A 19,881-nucleotide genomic window follows, 5' to 3' on the forward strand; every position below is an offset into this window, starting at 1 on the left:
TTTTTCAGGGAACGTTTCCCTGTATGGAGGGTGGCAGATGGCAACTTGACCCAGACGTTGGTCTTTCTTGGTTTTGCCGTTGGGCTCCCTATCCTTCAGCAAGTTGAGCACAAATCCTTCCTAACAGCAGTGAGGGCTGTGAGCTTGGAGCCTGCTCCTTGACATGGGCTGTGACAACAAGTGCCACTTGCCTGTCCCCATGTGGGCAACTATGGGCACTGGGCACTGTCCTGGGGCCAGCCCCAGGGAAGTGGAAGGGAGAAGCAGTGCTGGGCTGCACAGTAGGCTGGGCATTGAAAGCAGAACAGTGCAGCACTTGCTCAGTTGGTGTTCAATTAGGTGTCCAGTACAGGTGGGGGTCTGGCTCTGCTTGTCTGTGGTTTGCAAAGGTAATTATGACCCTGGGCCCAAGGGGAGGCTCAGAGTCCTTGAACTTGTGGTGAAACTCTTTGTTTTGTATTTGGGGCCAGAATACTGAATACCATCAAAGTCTTCAGCCTTCCTCTCCTGTCGTGTCCAACCTATTATTTTGTAAGGGGAAAAGAAAAAAAAAAAGGTAAGGATAGAAAGGAAAACGAGATGTACTGAGCCCTTCTATGCAGACAAGGGAGGAGACAGGTGGTCAGCATGAGGTGTGGGATCTGCTGTGCTGCTCCTGTCCTTTCCCAGGCACGGTGCTGGAGCTGTCTGTCTGTCTGTGCCACACACAGGCTGTCTGTCTAGGTGGAAGAGGTCCTGCCACCTGGATGGCTGTGCAGCACTCATCTGTCACCAAACTTCCATGGCACCCTGGCAAAGCAAATATGCTGCAGCAGGCTTGAAAGCTGTAAGCATATGGGCACTAACAACAGATTAACTGAGTGATTTAGTCTAAGGGGCTTGGTAGATTACCATAAAATGTATCTTAATTAGAAAAGCAATCAAAGTTGCACAGAGTCAATGAGGACAAAACGTCCGTGTTGGCAACAGCACTACATCCTCCAGCCCAAGGGATGGAGGTGTCAATGGGTGAGACTCGTGCCCACAGTGGGACGTTTGGGGGTTTTGCTGCTGTTTGCCCACTCTGCCTATGGGTGTAGGATGCCTTCATGCTGAATTATTTGTTCTTGGACCACGGGGTCATCCAGCAAACTGCTCAAAATGAGGCTGATGGTGAACTTGGATGCCTTCAGCAGCATCAATAAACCAGACACTGCTGAAGGTGAAAGAGTAGAGCATTTGCACATTTTCCTTGAAAATGTGTGCAATTACCTAAAGACATATTTGAGTGTTTGCCATGTATAGCACAGCTGGTCCCAGATAAAGGACTGGGGCTTCTAAGTGCTACCATAACACAAATAATTAATAAGTCTATTTCCCTCACTGTGTTCTCTTGTTTTTAGCGAACATGACCATAATTAGCTTTTACCTGATTCTGAATTTATAGCATGTTCTTTTCATTCTGCATGTGTTTTCCTTGCTTCTTTATTTTATTGGCCACAGTTTTACTCCACAGGCCTGAATCTGCAGATGTAAAAGCTGGATAATCATCTCCAGCAGTACAGATATAAAGACTGCAAAAGTCTAAAACATATTGATGCGTTATTGGTTTGGAACAAGTTCTCCTGGCTCTGGAAGGATGTGAAGTACACTGGGAAGTGGCACCGAAGATGCACAGCAGCTGGCAGTTGAGAGAAAGGAAAGGATGCCTGATTATTTTAGAATTGGCAGTATTTTAAAACATGGGGGAAGTGGGAAACATTCAGGCCAGGGGTTGCCAAGTTTCTTTTGTTACCTCTTTTTGTGCTTAGAAACAGATTTCATAGAACATCAGTGAAAAGGCATGAGAAGAAAAAGGGAGAAAGTGTGGAGGAACATGGGATGGGGGAGGATGGAGAGGAAACTGGGATAACTTAAACCAAGTAGATGGAGTGTATCAAGAGCCAGTGAGATAAGGAAGCATTGTTGTTGGTTTTTGGCTTTTCAATCTACGGATACTTTTATTACTGTTTCCTAAAGATGTTCATGTTAAGGTGTTACTCTTTATGATTTAGCCTTAGGAAGGAGAGCAATGCCACCTCTCAGGACAGAGTAAGAGAAGCAAAGGAAAAGAAGAGGAAAGGGAGGTTTTAATTTTGAAAATGTTTCTTGCTCAAAATGTTCCCCATGAATTCCCAGAGCTCAACAAGGCAAGCATTCATTTGTAGCCCCATCGTTTTAATTATTAGAAAAGAAATTATTTTCACCATGTGTGCTGCTAGCTAGCCAGGAGCAAATTCTTCTTTCAGCCCTTTGCACAGAGCTGGGTGCTGAGGTCAGAGCCAGCACCAATGGAATTTTCCATCCAAAACTGCTTTGAGAGAAAAGGATGGGTCCTGTGTGGAATGCTGGGTGCAGCCCAGGCCCTCCTTCATCACAGGAATGCCATAGGAAAGTGGGTCTGGAGCAAGAGGGGCACATCTGCCATGGTCAGGACAACCACCATGGGTCTTGGTAGCCAGGACTGGCTGTGCGTATCCTTTCTGGAAAAGCAGCCATGCTCTCCAAAAGCAGAGCCTGGGTACCCAGCATTGCTGCTCGTAAAGATGTTGAGATACTGGAAAATGGGAAAGCACAGCCAGCCGTCCTATCAAAGAGCACTGCTGGGGGTGTGGGAAGGAAGCGAGGCCTCATTGCTTAGCAATTTGAAAGCACTCTCAAATCCTCCCGGGCCAAAGCTGTTGCACTGGTTTATTCATCCCAAGGGCTCTCTGGATGCCTTCCCAACCTAAATAATTTTCACCCATTTCCTTAATTCAGCTTGAGAAATGAGAACTGAGTGCCAGCATGCTTGCTCAGGGAGCAGATGACACTGGGTAGTGGCACAGCAGCATGGGGCTGAGAGGAAGCTGCTAATGGCCTCTGATGAGCATCAACGTGATAATAATGAGGTTGGTGCCCTTTCACTCACCCAGAGAATCTTAGCAAAAGTATAATCCCCGCTAGTCAATGGGCAATCATTGGGTCATAAATAATGGAGTGTGATTGAAGGACTGCACCTTTCCCGTAATAAATCACGCAGAGATGCTCCTGGCCTGGGGGGGGGGGGGGGGGGGGGTAGAGGAGGGGGGTCTCACTGCAGCCCCATGCTGAGCTGTGCTGCATCTCCCAGCTGTTAGCATGGTCTGTGATTTACTGTACTCCCAAATCTCATTGCTGCATTTGGTTGCGCTCACAGCAGGAGGATGCTCCACCACCACAGAGGTCTGCCAGCACTGAGGAAGATGGAAGGAATGATGATGCACGTTGGATAACATTTTTGTGGGCATGGTGGGGATGGGTTAACGATTGGACTAGATGATCTTGGTGGTCTCATCCAACCTTAATGATTCTATGATTCTAAGACAGAGGGAGGTGCTGGTCCCAGCACCAGCCTAATGCAAGGCGGGCAGTGTGTGTACCGTGTACAACATGTTGTAGTTTTTTTTACAAGCTGCATTTGTATTCTGCTGGCCTCCATTGCTGTCAGACATACAGGACAGTTGTGGTTCTTGCTGAGGCCCTAGGGCTGCAGCAGCCATCGTGGGGTTTAGTGACATTAAGTTCTGGGGCACTTTCCTTTTTCAGAGTGTTTCACATATGGATGCTGCTCAGCCTTAAGGTAAATCCCTGTGTTTATTGGAGGGAGTAAATCCTACTTAGCACTGGTTTGGATCACACTCTGTACACCGTTATACATGGTCGGGCCATTTTTAACCCACCCAGCAAGTAAGGAAACAAGCAACTGCCCAAGTGTTTTAATTTTATAATTAAATGTGTGTGCTCATACCACAGTAAATCCAATACGATCAGTCTCTCAAGCCTGCACAAAACCTGTGTTTTCATCAGGGAGCAGGAGCAGAACTGGATTTACACGTGAACCTGCTCAGCGCAGGGCTGGGTGAGCATCCCCACCAAGGGCATGGCAGCTGCCTCTGTGTGCCAGCAGGCTGGAAAAGTCTTCAGGCCCAAAAAGGAATTCATCTCTCTGCTGAAGTGGCATGTGTCACAACATGAGTTATTCAGGGATCGTATGCAGAAATGAAACAAATCTGTGTCACTTGCACTCTCATCTCCTTAAAGAAGAGGGTACGAATGTGGAGATACGAAGGCTGCAGGTCCCTGTAAATGTCTTTAATTATCTCAGATCTTTGGCCAGTGGTTGGAGGGGCTGAAGCAGCTTAACATCTCTCCTCACTTGTGTGAGTGGCTTTGTTCACTGACGACTTTTCGTTTCACTGAATCCAAGAGATGTTGACATACATCTTTATTTTCTGCCTGTTAACTCTTCCATGCAAGCTGCCAACCTTAGCATTAGCTTTCAGCTTTATGGCTGACCCATTAAACATTGGATGAAACATCTCATCAGCTTGCATTACATTTTGAACTTAATAAATAGAAAAGGCATTACGCAGATTCTGTCTGGCCATCTGGAGGAACAGTGTTCCTTAGCTCAACGAATGGCTCTCTAATCCTCTCATATATAGTTTGGTTTTATTCCATTAAAATATAATGAGAAAAGACTACCATACCATTATGCGGTGGGACTAAATGGGATTTTTAGAGTAATCAATGAAAATGAGTAAAAAAGATAAAGATTTTCTTCAAAGAAAAACAGCAAAAATTGTCTCCTTGAGATTAAAGTATTGTAGAACCAAATTATTATAGCACAATCTTTACTCACTAAAAATACCCCAGTTTCATTTCCATAAATCTTTCCATTAAGAATCAAATGAAGTTGTTTTTTTTGTTTTAAAAATGCAAAGTATTAAATGAAATGCTCTGCTTTAAGCTGAGGATGCCACAGGGCTGCTCCCTGATGGTCTGGAGGATTTTCTCTCCCACCTCCAATAGTGACCCCAGAAACTCTCCTGGAAGACATAGGACAGCCACATGAATGGCCTCAGGGCTGTCCAGCCTGCCCTTGGATGTCTCCAAGGACAGGGAATCCACCAGTTCTCTGGGCAAGCTGTGCCACTGCTTCACTGCCCTTATTGTAGAAAGGCTTCTTCTTTATATCCAGTCTAAATCTCCCCTCAGTCTGGAACCATTTCCACTTGTCCTATCACAGACCCTGCTGCAGACTCTGTTCTCCTTTTTCCTATAGTCCCCCTTTAGAAGGTTTGCTTCTTGCAATGCTGATGTTTGTTTCTAAGGAGGCACACTAAATCCTGGCAATTAGTGGACAATTGCTCTAGGCTTTCTTTTTCAGCAGAAGGAGAATATATTTCAGCTTGCTCCCTGGACAGTTGTAGGAGGAAAATGAGTCCTGCTAGTCATCGCCTCCCCCCAGCACTGCTGCCCACCCAATTCATCAACCAGTCAAGCTGATATAATTAGGAATCCCAAAGTCAATAATCTGATAATCTCCAGTGAACAAGGCTTGTATGTAGGAGAAGTGATTCCAGGAAGTCTGCAGCTCAGATCCTCAGAGGACAGATGCCAGATTTTAAAAAGGAAACAGGCAGAAAGCCGGAGGGGAGAGCGCTCCCTACTTTTCACTGGTGACATATTTTGGGCTATTGGCTCTACACTAAATGTTTTCCCGTAGAGTCATTTAATGCCTTTGAATCTTCTCTTTACAGCCTTAATAATGACGTTTGGCTGCTGGTTGCATTCCATAAATAAATGATTGGAGTGCTGCAAGGCTGTGCAGGGGACGATGCTGGCTGCAGGGCAGGGGATGCTTCTCACATGCAACCCTGGCTTTAGTGAGCAAGGAGGAGGTGTAAAGCCAGGCCGTGTTTGGCACATGCTTTGCAGCCACTTTGTGATGGAGATCCAGAGGAGGAGAAGACTTATATCCAAAAGCCATGCCAGGAAGCTTTAGCTTTGTGAAACACTTTCAATGTGTAAAGTGACTAATGGAAGAGTAGGCGTCAGAGTATTGCAATCTTGCTTTTCCAAGGCATCAGATGTTCCCTTTGGCTTTTCATTGCTAAGGCAGGACTGGGCCTAGGATCTCTCCTGGAAGGTGTCCTGGGAAAAGCAAGTGGCTTATGTAAAAGTTTCATCAATTTTAAGTGACAGTGTTATCTTGCTAACATGATGTTTTAACTGCAGTGCTTCTATGTAAGCCTTTTAGTTCGCCGTGTCAGGAGCCATTCTGCATTCCTCTGGCTCTCATGGCCAACCTGTTGCTCGGCAGGCATTGAGGGGACTGCTCTGAAGGCCAAGCATGGAGAAATGGTAGGAATTTGTCCCATTTGTCACTCCTGTGGCAGGAGGAGTAATGTATGGGGCTGCTGCTGCCCACCTGGGGCACAGGTGGAACGTGGGTTCCTTGGGGACCCTTGTGCCCCTAACCCAGGGTGCAGAAGGGACCAGCACTGGGCTGAAATGATATTTACTATTGCACGGTGCCATAATAAATATAATTTCTATTGGTTAAGCTAGGTTATAGGACTTACCTGTCTTCCTTACAAAAATATACTGGTTTGGTGGTGGTGTTGATAGTTGGACTTTATGATCTCGGAGGTCTTTTCCAACCTTAACGATTGTGTGATTCCATGATACAGTGGCACAGGATAAGGCTGCACAGTCGTGGAGAGAATATCACCATTATAAAGTAGGGGAAGGGTGTTCATCAGCATACACAAAGGAACCACCATCTTCAGAGACATGCTGCCTTGTTGGAGAAAGTCTTATGGCAGGTGGGGAGCATACATAGGAGCAATGTGATGCCCCAAGGGCACCGTGCTGCTCCTGGCTGCTCCTCAGAGAACTGCCTTCATATGTAAGCGTTGACCATGTGCTGAGATAGATCTGGTATAAAGGGGAAAAGCCATAGACATGCAGGGTGCAGATGGGATGAGCGCTGAGTGTGGATTTATAGGCAAAGAGTAACTAGGAACATAGGGAAATGCTTTCCCTTTCTCCATAAACTTTTCAATTTCAGAGAGACGAGATTCAATAAAATTATCTTGCAGATGGAAGTTTTATTGAATCTGGCCCATAAAGCTCCCATTATGGGGTTTACAACTGCCATTTACACAAATCCTGCTACAATAAAATACAATGGTGTTTACAGCATTCCTGCAACTGCCACAGAATTACAGCACGCACAAAACCCACCCAATAAATCTTGGCTTAATTCACTGACAACAGAAAGCAGCAAAACTTGGGAGGGAAAAAAAAGAAAAAAGAAAAATGCAGAGCTGGGAAAGAGAAGGTTGTTTGGGTGAGAGGAGTTATGCTGCTTGGCCAAAATTCCCCGGAGAAAGGATTCATGGTCCTTGCCCTGCAAGGCACAATGTAAAGGTGCTTCCAAGCAGTGTGGTGCGGTGCCCAGCTGCAGGGACCAGTGATGTGATTGCAGCCAGAGCAGGGAGCCAGGCTGTGGCTGGGTTGGCTATAAAAGCCTCCAGCTGGCTCCTTGCTGTTTTCCCACCTGTTGCCTGGGTGCCTGCAGTGTGCTGAGCAAGGATAGAAAGTGGTGGGCAGCCCTGGTGGGATGTGGCTGGAGAAGGAGTGGGCTGAGGGCTTGCTGGGTGTGGAAACATCTGGAAAGCCTCTGGCTGAGAGCTGAGTTTGGGGCTCAAGGTGGGTGAAGCTGGATCTGAGGCTGCAGCCTGAGATGCTCTCAGCCTTTCTGACAAGGAGCAGCCTGAGCTAAATTTTTGGGGTTGGCTCCTTGGCCCTTGTGTCACAGGCTTATGTTAATTCCCAACCATTCGTTATTTGCATGAATTGTGTGTCCTTCCCCTCCTTGTTCCTGTTGTGAGAGCTGCAGTTGGCAGGTGATGCTCTTCATTTATGGCAGGTTTATCTCACGCTGCAGCCCTGCACTCCCCCCTTTATTTTTTGCATGCCATTAATCTTTGTGGCTCCCAACACATCTGCATTTGCAACTCCATTAATTAGGCCAGAATGCAGGTCAGCCCTAATCTCTCTGGCGCTCCTTAATATATTGTTTTCTGACATTGCTTCACAAATTAAGCTGAGATGATTAATAGTGATTTTCAGTGCTGTTGCACATGTAAAGGCAGAACAACTTCGAGGAAACGTCTCATTTAGGATTAAGGAGTGCTGTTCAAGTTCATTATGAGCATTTATTTCAAATTAACCAACAAGCCAATTCATGGGAAAGTTCAGCTTTCTTTTTTTTTTTTGTCAGAGCCCAGTATAAAGAACTGAGTCAGTGACTGTTTCTATCAACTTGCCTTATTGTTAGGCTCCTAAATCCCTTTGCAAATCTGCCCGTAAGCGATGTGTGATAGGCAAGAGGTGAGCCCAGGTTAGCAGCACTTTTCAAATGGAGCCTCATGCAGCAGGGATGGATCTACTTACTTTTTTTTTTTTAGTATTTCCACGTTGCCTTTAGAGAATCATTCAGTCCCTTATTTTGCCATTACATTTGCTTGCTGTATGATTTTTCCAGTGTCCAAATATAATTTTTTTCTCTTCTAGATGCACGCGGCCTGTTTTCTTTGGGTTCTTGGCCTTTAGTTTATTCAGTTGTGATTTGGGTTGTGAGTTTACTTGTCACTTCCCATATCTGCCTCACTTCAGATCTGAGCTGCTAAAGTGAGTGGAGTAACTTTACACCTATTGTGCTGTAATAGGAACAACATCGAGCCTGGTCTTTCATTTAGATTACAACTGCATCAGTAAGGCTCTCCCCACTTTTGCTCCAGTTCTTCCAACGAAGGCAATGTCAGTGAAGTTCCCTGTGTTTGAACACCTGACATAAATACAAATGCTGATGTCTGTGGCCCTCCCCATACCCCTAACCCACTTCTCCTGGAATGTGAAGGTGTGATATGGGTTTGCACCAGAAAGAACCTAACTTTTTCTTCCTATCCAGTTTGCTTAAGTTTATCCTGTATCTTATTTTTTTTTTTTTCCTGTTTTGCCAAGTGTTGGTTAATTGCCCCACTGTATCCATCTTGGGTTATGGTATAAATTTAGGATAAATAATGAAAAAAATGATCTTTTTTCTTCCCAGATCTTATATAAAATGGGAAAAAAGGTGGTGTGATGCTGTGTTTCGTCATGTGATGGGATGATAGCTGCATGGACTACCTTGGTCTACTATTGCTACCCTTATCTGCTCCGTATAGATATTTCTGCCAGTGTTTTATTTGTGCAAAGACTGGCTCATTATGCTCAGTCAATATTCATCCTTCCCTTCCAACCTGAGCTTGCCCATCAGTTGGGTGATTTAAATAGCTGCCTGCGCTGTGAATCCCAAGTGGGCTCTGAGGCACGGGGGGGAGGGCTGAAATGCTTGACACAGACAAATGGTGATGGTTCTGCCTATGTGAAGCAACACGGCTTCAAATCTTCTGGTTCCCTGTATTGACATTTGGGAAGGGTGCAGGAGTAATGTATGGTGATGCTTTGAGTGCGTGGAGTGATGGATAACCTGACCCGAGGGGACTGGTGCTGCTGTTGCACACATCTGCTGGTGGTGTGGGTGCTGAAACGAAATAAAATTAAAATGTTGTTTGTTTTTGACAGCTTTTTGCAATCTTTGCATTTGCAACATGCGGTGGGTACTCTGGAGGACTGCGCCTCAGTGTGGACTGTGCAAACAAGTCAGAGAGTGACCTCAACATTGACATAGCCTTTGCCTACCCGTTCAGGTAATGCATTTTGGTTCATGGTGATTGGTTTGCAGGGAGGCAGGTGCACGGGGTCTGGTGGGAAACCTCCACTGAAAATGGGTTTCCAGTCACCTGGAACAGCTTCCGATGAAGCAGCAGCTCCTGGGGTTCCTGAATTCTGCTCACAACACGGGTTGGACTCTGGAAGGGAAGGAGGAATAGATTTGGCTGGATCTGATGTGGATGGGGCTGTGGGAACCATGGGGAAACTGGAGCTCAGCACAGAGCAGCTGTGGGCATGCAGAGCCCCACAAGGGCCAGGACAGCTCAGGGAGCCACATTGGCCCTAGGAGAAAAGGGGATAAAGGAGCCATTAACTGCGGAGTAGCCATTAATTAAGCTGGAAATAAGGGAAAAGTTAATGGCAGTTCTGAAATTTCTTTGAAAATTGTACTGATTGCCTGCCTGTGTTTCTCAGTGCATGAATTGTTTAAGTGCTGGACCACTGGTGAATTAGGAGAGCCACAGTGAAGTTAAAAATACACATTAAATGCTCCTGCAATGTAAGATCCTGCTTCAGAACACCCACAGTCTTCTGTTTTTAAAGATGCCAGGTCAACTCCAGAAACCTTTCACTTCTGAATAAATGATATCTTTAAGGAATGGAGACGATTAAGGAAAGAATACAAAATCCAGTCTCAGGCCCAGTATACTATCATTGAAATTATTTTGCTTCCTTGGGAAATTGTGTGATGTTTTGCTTATGATTGCTATGCACAGACCAGATATAATAGCATCTATTACTTCAACTTGTTCTAAAATGAAGCATTTTCCAAACAGTGGAAACTAAATTTGATTCCTTGAACTATCGTTGTCACTTGACACGCATTTATTACTCCAGAAGTCCCATTTCCTGCTATTACAAATGTTTATGTTTTTGTCTTGTACTTGTCTGTGTTTTCTTTCATTTCTGCTTAGTATGCATGAGATGGATCCTGAAAATTGAGTTACATGAATTTGTAATGCGATTCACTTCCAAATAGGTCATTTCTCCAGCATTCATTATAGAATACACCCTACAGTAAAGTGGTTTTAATTTTCATGATTATTAAGTAGCACTTTATGTGAAAAGTTAATAAAACTGAGAACAATAGTCAGCAAGTATTTCTTAACGTTGTATCAGGCACGTTGACCATTGTTTGTAGAGGGAGGAGACCAGATCTGCAATTTCCTAGTCTTGCTTATTAAAAAACTAGAAGCATTGCTGAGTAATTGCAGCATGTGCTGCAAACCTGGGGGTATTTGCAGAAGGGATCCAGCTGGGATTGCAGCTGTAGGTGGCCCTTGAACTGCTGGTATGGTTCAGCTGTGGCTGGTGTGGTCTGAGCAGGAATGTCAAACATACTCAAGACCACAATGCCTGTGCTACCTAACAAGTATGGAAGTCCTCTCCAAATCTCTCTCAGAAGGCAGGAGTCCTATTCATCCTAATGATCAGAAGCTCCTCACTTCCCAGCTGAAACAGATGTTTAATCTTGTAGTAAAAATGCTTTTCATTGAATTCTGAAGCAAGCAGGGATCATAGGCTTATGGAATGGCCTAGCTTGGAGGGGACCCTAAATATCACATAGTTCTGACCCCCTGCTCTGGGTTGGTTGCCACTCATCTGATCAGGTTGCCCAGAACCCCATTCAACCTGGTCTTGAGCACCCCAAAAGATGGGGCAATGATGGTGGTGTGTGGCATGTACAGTTGGATGGATATACCTGCAATTTGTGAGTGAGAAGGAAGATACTTTTGTGATTTCTTCATGAATTTGATCTTTCTACTCTTTTCCAGTGCTCCTTTCACTGATTGAAGAGGGGATGCTCTGAACGCAGAAGTGGCGTTAGGAAAGGCAGTGTCTCTTGTCAGAGTAGTTGATGCCCTTGGCAAAAAGCAGACAGGCTTTAAGCTCAGCCTCCCCCATCAGGACTGTGATCCTGAAGCCTGTCTTCCTGCGTGGACACGCAGGCTTTGTGTGGGTTTGATGAATTTCCCGCAGTTGTCTGAATCAGTCTGTGTTCACGTGGCATTTCCCTTTGCAATGCCTTCAGTTCTCTGGTTACCGGCTGACAACTGGAGCAGGTGTGGGAGGAAGAAGGGATGTGCTGAGCAGCTGACATGGCCATGCTGTCACAGCAGTCTGCAGTGGCACTGAAGCAGCCAAACACCTGAGTGCTGCTTTTAGAGCTGCACCTTCCAGCAGGGCTTGTGATGTAGAGGGGCATCCAGCTGTATGAGCAGCTGCTCTCCTTCAATTGCCTTGAGTGTAAGGATATTGGTTTCCTTCTCCTAGGAGGTGCACAGCTAGACCTTGGCTAGCTGGTAAGTAAGTGCTGGGAGCCTTAAGCAACTAAACATCAATATGTAGGGCTCAACAGGACAGCAAGTTTCCACTAACTGGCATGGATGGATTTGGAGAAATCATTGGTTCCAGCAGACAGGGAGCTTGGAAGGATTCAGAAGAGCAATGTGGCAGTGTCTGTACTGAAGATTTTTGGTACATAAAGCTTCATGTCACGTGCTTAACATGGTTAGGGTAAGCGTGTGCATACGTGCTGGGAGGGCTGAGCATACAGGCCAATGGGAAGAGTGGTGGTGCTTATAGAAAAGCTTGATGAAGTGAGATGCCTGTACATGCCTTTGCTATGCAGCACATATATTTCCAGCATGCTACTAAAGCTGTGTCTGGAAGTAATCCCTATGTCTGAAGGAAAAGGAAATTGTGTTTTGTGGAAGCTTTTCATTCACTCTCTGAGAATCTCATTTGAATAAAGATATTTCCATTGAGTACCCTTTAAAGTGTACGCCTCATCTGCATGCAGTAGGCAGGCTTGTCCTTCTTCTGAAATATGACCACCAGATCCAAATTACCTACTTAGAAGCTACAGATGATTATTAAGGAGAAAGTAGCTAACTCTGTGCTTTGCAGCAATCTTTCTTTGGAAAAAGCCTCTGTTAATATTAGCATACTGCTTTGCCAGAACGTACCAGTCTTCAATTTTCTTTACCCGTTTGTAATAAATCTTGCTTCAGAATTCAATGAAAAACATTTTCACTAAAAGATTAAACATCTGTTTCAGCTGGGAAGTGAGGAGCTGCTGATTATTAGGATGAATAGGACTCCTGCCTTCTGAGAGAGATTTGGAGAGGACTTCCATACCTGTTAGGTAGCACAGGCATTGTGGTCTTGAGTATGTTTGACATTTCAGGGACTGCGTTACCAGTGTAGGGTGGGAAGCAGGAAGGGATAAAGCCATCTCACTTCCTATTTCATTTTGCATATGTTCAAAAGATGCTCCTGCAAAACCAAGTCAGGTTTCCTAGCACTTCTGCTAGCTTGCTTTTCTACTATCTAGCCATGGAAGTTGCACCAGCTTTAGGTGAGCTCAGTGCCAAAATGCAGTTGCCCTGGTTTCCGGGTGGGTTTGGTTGAGCTCCCAGGAAACAGAACAGAGTTGGTTCAACTGTGCGTGACCCATTCCAACCTGGAATGGAGCAGTCTCCTTCCTTCAGCTCCTGGTAGCCCTGGAAAGCTGTGTGCCTTTAGCACAAATGAGCTGAGGGGATTATCGAGTGTAGTTCACTGGCTAGGAGGCTGAGCAGCACAACTGCAGTGGTCCCTTCTGACTCTACAATTGATCCATCCATGAACTGTGTTAACTGAGATGTTTAAGGAATGGCCCTGGCTTGCGGATCCCTAGTGGTCGAGCATGCAAGACCTTGGTCAGGTGTCTGCAGGGAAGCAGGTCCATAATCAGGCTGAACTCTGAACTCCACCAGGTGAACCTTGGCTTTGTTAGAGCTGCTTTTACATTGTCTGCCAGCCCTGGGAAAAGGTGACCCAGGTGTGTTCAACAAATACATTTCTCTTCAGCTTTCAATGAATTTTTAATAGGGAAAAATTCAGATGGAGAAGGAAAGTGGAAGCAACTTTCTGGAGAAGGTGTCTGCTGCAGAAGAGGGAGAATGGTGCTGCTTAAATCTTCATTAAGTCGTAGAAGCTTTTATTTTGGCACACAAAGCAATTGGAGTCTTGATGAATGTGGATGGTATTGATCCAGACTGGCTTATTTGGCTTTATAGATGCTGTATTTTATGCTTAACACTGTTTTGGTGTCAGAAAAATTCTTCAATACTTCAACCATAATTTGATCTTAAAGTGGAAGTCATTCTTTGATTTTTTAATATATGCAGCTTCTTTCCAATTTGAATTTTTAATATATATTCATGAATAGTCTCTACAGCGTTGTACGATGATGGCATTTTATCTGTGCATGTCACAAAGGCCTCTTCTGTAAGCCAGGCTTTTTACAACTTCCCTTGCAATTTTCTTCTCGCCCGTTTTCATGCTGCCAGTGCAAAAGCAACCAAAGTAGAAACCCTTTGGCTCTCCTTTGTTTGCCATCTGATCCCATGCCCCGCGTGGCAGCCATCAAACGCACATCCTTCCCCTGCTCCCAAGTCTGCATGTTGCTGAGCAGCAGCCCTGAAGGTTTACCTGGGACCTCAGAAAAGTGCTTGGAATGAAGATGCCTTGGCTGGGAGTTCTGTTGGAGACGTGCTGTAAAACTCTACAGAGGAATGAATTTGGTTGCCTCAAGTGCCTTAGGACAACATGCTTGGGAAAATTATTGTTAAAATACAGCGTTGATATGAAAATATAACACAAAGGAATGAATGCTGCTGCTGCTTCTGTAATTGCTCTTGTGTATGTATTTATCTCAGCTGGCCCTGAAGATGGAACTTCTGCTTTCAGGACTTACAGACATAGATTAAACTGTATGTGAACCTTACTTCTCACGGGGCAAAGGGCAGCAGCAAAGTGTGTTGGTTCCAATGTTGCTCCAAAAGAATACCCACAGGGTTGGTGCACCCCCTGCCCTCAAATCATCAGATCTGCAACCCTACCGGTCTGTGACACAAAGCCCAGTGTGAGGAGATGTTTGGGTTGGCACAGTCTGGTGGAGGATGTCTGAGTGCTGTGCTCTGTTTGCATGGGAAGGAGAAGCGTGTGCTTGAGGAGAGCTGTGAAAGTATCTCGGGAAATAAATCTGGGTCTGGATGTAGGCTTGGAATTGGGGCTGGGATCACCCACTCAACGTTGTGAGTACTTGCAGCAGCATGTGTTCTATAACGAGACACTTTATTTCCTTTTTGGTGTTACGATGGAGTAGTAGGGCTTGAATTCCTGTTACGGGTGCAGTCTGGGGAGGTGCACTGCTGTGTCTCCCTGTGGGAGAATGGGACAAAGCTGCTGTGTGGGCTGTTTTCCAAGAGATTTCGTAGAATGGTTGGATTGGAAGGGAACTTAAAGCCCACCCAGTTTTAACCCCTTCTGGGGACATGGCTGCCCCCCAGCAGCTCAGGCTGCCCAGGACCCCATCCAGCCTGGCCTTGAATGCCTCCAGGGATGGGCACCCACAGCTCTGGGCAGCTGTGCCACTGCCTCACCACTGTCCGAGTAAAGAACTTCTTCCTGACATCTAACCTAAATCTCCTCTCTTTTAGCTTAATGCCATCCCCCTTTGCCCTACTACTAGTAGATTGTTTTAAAAGGCACTTCCCTTCCTGTTTGCAAGCTCCCCTCAAGTTCTGGAAGGATGCAGTGAAGTCTCCCTAGAGCCTTCTCTTCTTCAGGCTGAATGAACTCAATTCCCTCAACCTTTCCTCCTAGGAACCACTCTAACAGCTCCTCATCCCTCCTGTATTGAGAGCCTCATAAGGGCAGCACAGAAGGGGACAATTCCCATCCCTTCCCTCTCCCTTCTGGCTGCCCCTCTATTGATGCCCAGGATACTGTTGGCCTTCCAGATATGCTACCTGCAGGGACAGGGCTCTGTTGTACTAGGGTTTTCCCTACACCCAAGCCTTTATACCCCATCCTCCACACAGTTCTGGTCTTTTGCTTTGTGGAGACCTGAATACTTGCAGAATCTCACTGTGCTAATGAGAGAAGAGATAGGAGATAAAGAATGGAGATGGAAGGAGCAGAGGATGTGAATGCCGTGCTGCTCTGGGTAGGCAGCAGCATGCTGTGTTGAGACAGCAACTGTGGCTGACAGCTTGTCCTATTAAAAACAGCACTCCAGCAAAACAGCACTGGCCAAATGTTTGCACGACAGCTATGTGTGAGAGAGAGTTGGGAGCCTGACAACTTAGACTGAAAACAGAGGGGGGTGAATGTTTTCCAGTATTTTAACTGGACATAAACCAGAAAAGAATGTGGGTCGGTGGAGTTTTACTGGTTGGCTTCCTGGTAGCATCATCTGGGTTTTGAGCACTGCCTGCTCTAGACTTACATCCAGGTGGTGTAAATCACTGAAGAGAGCTGTGACAAATGGGGGATCATTAGAATGTTCAGCTGTCAGGGCAGAAGTTAGGGATAAATGTGTTCAAGAGGTGTGTGAAACCTCCTGGTGATGCCAGGCAGGGTTGGGATGTCTGTTGTGGCAGGTGAGCATTCTGTACCTTGTGTTTTCCCCTGCCCAAGCATAAGCCTTTTCTTCTCAGACAGATTTCTACTGTTGTCTGAATACTAAACATCACTTTGCATCCCAGAGCAAAACAAAAATCCCCATCGCTTTCATGTCTCACCAGAGCCGCTGGGCCCTGCGCATTTCAGCTTTTCCCTACTGTATTTTGAAACCTCGTTTGTCCCTTGTTTTGGAGATTATCAGCCAAGATAAACATTTCACAACAGATCCCTCCACAGTCACTACTTGCAGTAACTCATTTCCAGTAATGTATTTCTCTGATTGCTTTTCAGACAGTAAATACAATGGACAGTGTGACTCCCAGAAACAAGCGAGGGGGAAATAAAGCCCAATGCACAGATAATGGATCTTTGCATTTTTGCAAGTGCGTGTGTGGGTGGTGCAGATTTTGTGCAAGTGTGTCATGGACGAGTTGGGGGGTGGATTACAAGATGCTATTTGCAGAAAATAGGACAGTCTGCCAAAACTTGATTTTTTTACTTGTATTTCTTTCACCGCATCCTAGTAAACGAATGGAGAAACAGTAACCCCCATTGAGATTTTTCAGAAGCAGAATTTTATCTGGTCTTTGTTAATCCAGGCACTGATCAAACCTCAGGGGGGGAAATCTTTGCCTGTTCATCAATAATACTTGAGCAAGTACTTACCATTAATTGCATGTTCTGTTGGCTTCAAGGCTAAGCACTAAGGCTAAAAGATTTCTTCAGTCGAGGGAGATTGGAATGCTCAATGTGTGCTCTCCTGCTTGGGCTCTCATCCTGTGCCTGTTGGTAGAGCTAGATGGCTCTGGAAAAGAGAGGGACCATAATTAAAAGCAAATTCCCACGAGACTTGCACTGAGGAAGTTCAGGAAGGAAAGACAACCTCGTGCTGGTACAGGGAGAGCACAGCTCATGCTCCCCCACGCACATGTTCCAGCTCTAGCATTGTTCAGAGTGCCTGGCTTCATGCACTGTTTTCAGCTCACAGGTAATTAGTGTCTGAGAGCCAACCCACTCTTTGCTGTAGTGGAACAATGTAAAAATCCTTTTTTTTCCACAGTAAAATATTCTTACCCTCTGTTGGTCTTGTCAAGCCAGACAATGCAGTCATCTTGTTATATTTCCTACAGCAGCAGAAAGTTTGCCAAGTGGTAGAATAGATCTCATAAGCCCTTAGTTACCATGACTTCATCAGTGCAACTCAACAGCCTTTGGTGGACTTTGCTTCAGATTCATGTGGATCTGGGGGAATTCACGCCTGGAAAGCCTGGCATTGGTGGCTGTTGTTGACAAACAGACCTAGCAGGTGAAGGGTTGGTGTCAGTGATGAGCAGTGAGGATGGCTTCAGTGCTGCTCTGCTGTGTGCAGGCTGCAAGGTCACATTCCTGAATTATCAGCTTCATTTCTGAATTAATAGCAACACAGCACAGGGCAGATAGCACTTTTGGGGGGATTTGCTGGGGCAGAAAGGATTTCATTACTTTTTTTTCTTAAATAGATAAATACCTTAGTGCTTTTTATTTGCATAACTTGTCAATCAGTAACAATCACTTCTGCTAACACAGCCCAACAGTATTGCTCAGATGTTAACGAAGAGCAGAGGGTGTGATTGCAAAGAGTCACTCTCAGGGCTCCCAGTATTGCCCAGGAAATGGGGAAGTGAGAATGAAATACAGGGGTGGTACTGGAGGCAGAAAAGCAACAGAAGGAGGATGCTGGCCAAGGATGGCTCTGAGGAGAAGGTGGGTTGTAAAGAATTGGAGATGAGAGAAAATTAATGAAGATTAAGTCAGAGGATATGAGAGGTAGAAGAAGGAGAAAGTGGGAGGCAGAGATGTAGATGCAATTAATTTTTTGTGAGTCACCACCAAATGATCATGCCCCCATAGAGGTTGACTCAGCAGCTTTGGTGGGAAAATTGGAGCTTCCCCTGTGGGATGCCATTCCAGATCAAAGCAGGCTTGATTACTAAAACTGGAATTTCTATCACTGATCCTTCCCAGTCTGAAAGGAACTTCTCAAATGCGTCTTGAAAGCCAGCATCCTCTCTTCCCAGGTCTATGTCACAGCCTATTTTGGGGCCCTTTGCTCAGCTGAGATCTCAGTTGTTTGGGCAGAGGTGCAGTGGCCACAAGAGGCACCAATTACTGCACTTCCTCTCAGAGGCTGGAGAAATCTAAAGGGGAAAAGCTAGTGAACAAAAATAACTTGATGGAAGAAGGCTTCTGTGATCACAGGCTATCTGATATCACTGACAGATGCTTGGCCAGAAAAACACTGCTGGGAAGATAAGAGTAAGATGTTAATAGAATATGATTCAGAAATGAGATATAATCCAGAAAACAGGGAATAGGAAAGTGGTGCCACCGCCTCTGTGCATGGTGTTGCATTCCCCTGGGGAATGAGGCTGGGGTTTTGTACTGATTCACTCCCCACGCTGTTGATTTCATAGGTTTTGGGCCAGGTTCCCATCTCCCAGTTTCATTCTGTGTCCATACAGCACCCACACGGCTGTAGGTGAGGAAAGCACAGAGCTTTCTTTTTGGGCTATGAACATCTTGCATTCAGAAGCTTTCTGTAATGCTGGTGATGGTTAAAACAAAGCCACTCTCTCTCCAGGCTGCAGAACTGGTACAGCAGCCACTAGGAAATCTTCCTCTTCCCCTTTCTGCCTTTACAAAAAGGCAGTAAGACCCAACTAATGCCAGGAAGCCCTGAACCTAAGCCAAGAAGCTATCTGTATGTCCAGAGGCATTAGTCTCTCTCACTTATTCAGCTCTCAGTGGGCTTTGCTGTGTTTGTGTTGAGGAGGGAATCAACTGCTGCTTGTCTGCAATCTGAGCAGACACATCTTATGTTTTCATCCCACCTCAACCACGGCAGCAGAAGCTGGGGGAGGGCAGTGCCCGTGGCAGATAGCTGCTGTTGTGCATGGGCTGCTGATCAAAAAGCTCTGCTTACGCTTTGGATGTGCTTAGTTTGGACCAAGAAAGGTTGAGCGATGCTCCGGTGTCCATTAATCTATCTTCGTTTCTCTCAAGGGACCCAGCTTTTTATTTAGGCATATATTCACGGCTGCTGTTGGCTCGCTGCTGCTCACATTAATTGCCCTTGAGCAGAAGAATGTCTCCCAGAAGGCCTCACCCTTTCTCAGCACCAGATCATAACTTCTTTAATTGCTGTTGTTAACTTTCTGCTGGCTTCATCCCCTCTGCTGTCCCAGCGCAGAGCACAACAGCATGAGCCTTCGTCAGGCCCCTTGTCTCCACTGATGCTAATCTGGGGCAGCACGATGCTACCAGCCAAAGCACCCCCCTAGGGACCCTATTCCTCTTTCAGAACCAGAAATTAAAATTATTAAAGCAAAAAAGTGTCTGACAGGAGCTGCCAGACAGAACCACAAAACTATTAGCTCGGTGGCTGACTGCAGTGTGAGAGCACAAGAGTAGGGCTTTGACTGCTAAAACCAAGGCTTGCAGGCTGTTTCTTTGACACAAGTTGTGTATTTCTGCTGCAGCTTGGCTTTAAAAGCCTTTGGTATAGAAGCCAATAGCTGCAGTAGCCATGCACTAAGCAGTGTTACACAAGGAAGATGCAAGCTTACAAATGTAGATGTCCCATAGCCACGACAGAGCCCTGTTTTCTTCCTTGATCGTAAGAATTCAAGAACCGAATCACTTCATTTCTCACGTTACCCTTTTTTTCAGTTGTTGTCATGGCAAAACCTCAGTAAGGGGGGGCAATTGTACCAAACCAGAGGAACATCAGATCTTCTCTCTGATTGATTGAAAGATTGATGAAAAGATGTGCTCGGA

The 19,881-nt window shown here is 45.6% G+C and overlaps 1 protein-coding gene across 1 annotated transcript in view; it reads left to right on the forward strand.

The window, feature by feature from the left end:
• The window catches only part of SYNPR (synaptoporin), a gene marked incomplete at both ends in the record, with an annotated part of 77,670 nt that overhangs the window by 51,100 nt on the left and 6,689 nt on the right, over nt 1-19,881 (forward strand). The window contains one exon of the mRNA XM_079540299.1: nt 9,460-9,584. Coding sequence (XP_079396425.1) covers nt 9,460-9,584 — 125 coding nt within the window. The remainder of the gene's footprint in view (nt 1-9,459; nt 9,585-19,881) is intronic.

Source organism: Tetrao urogallus (genome assembly GCF_951394365.1).
Source record: "Tetrao urogallus genome assembly, chromosome: 10".
NCBI lineage: Eukaryota > Metazoa > Chordata > Aves > Galliformes > Phasianidae > Tetrao > Tetrao urogallus.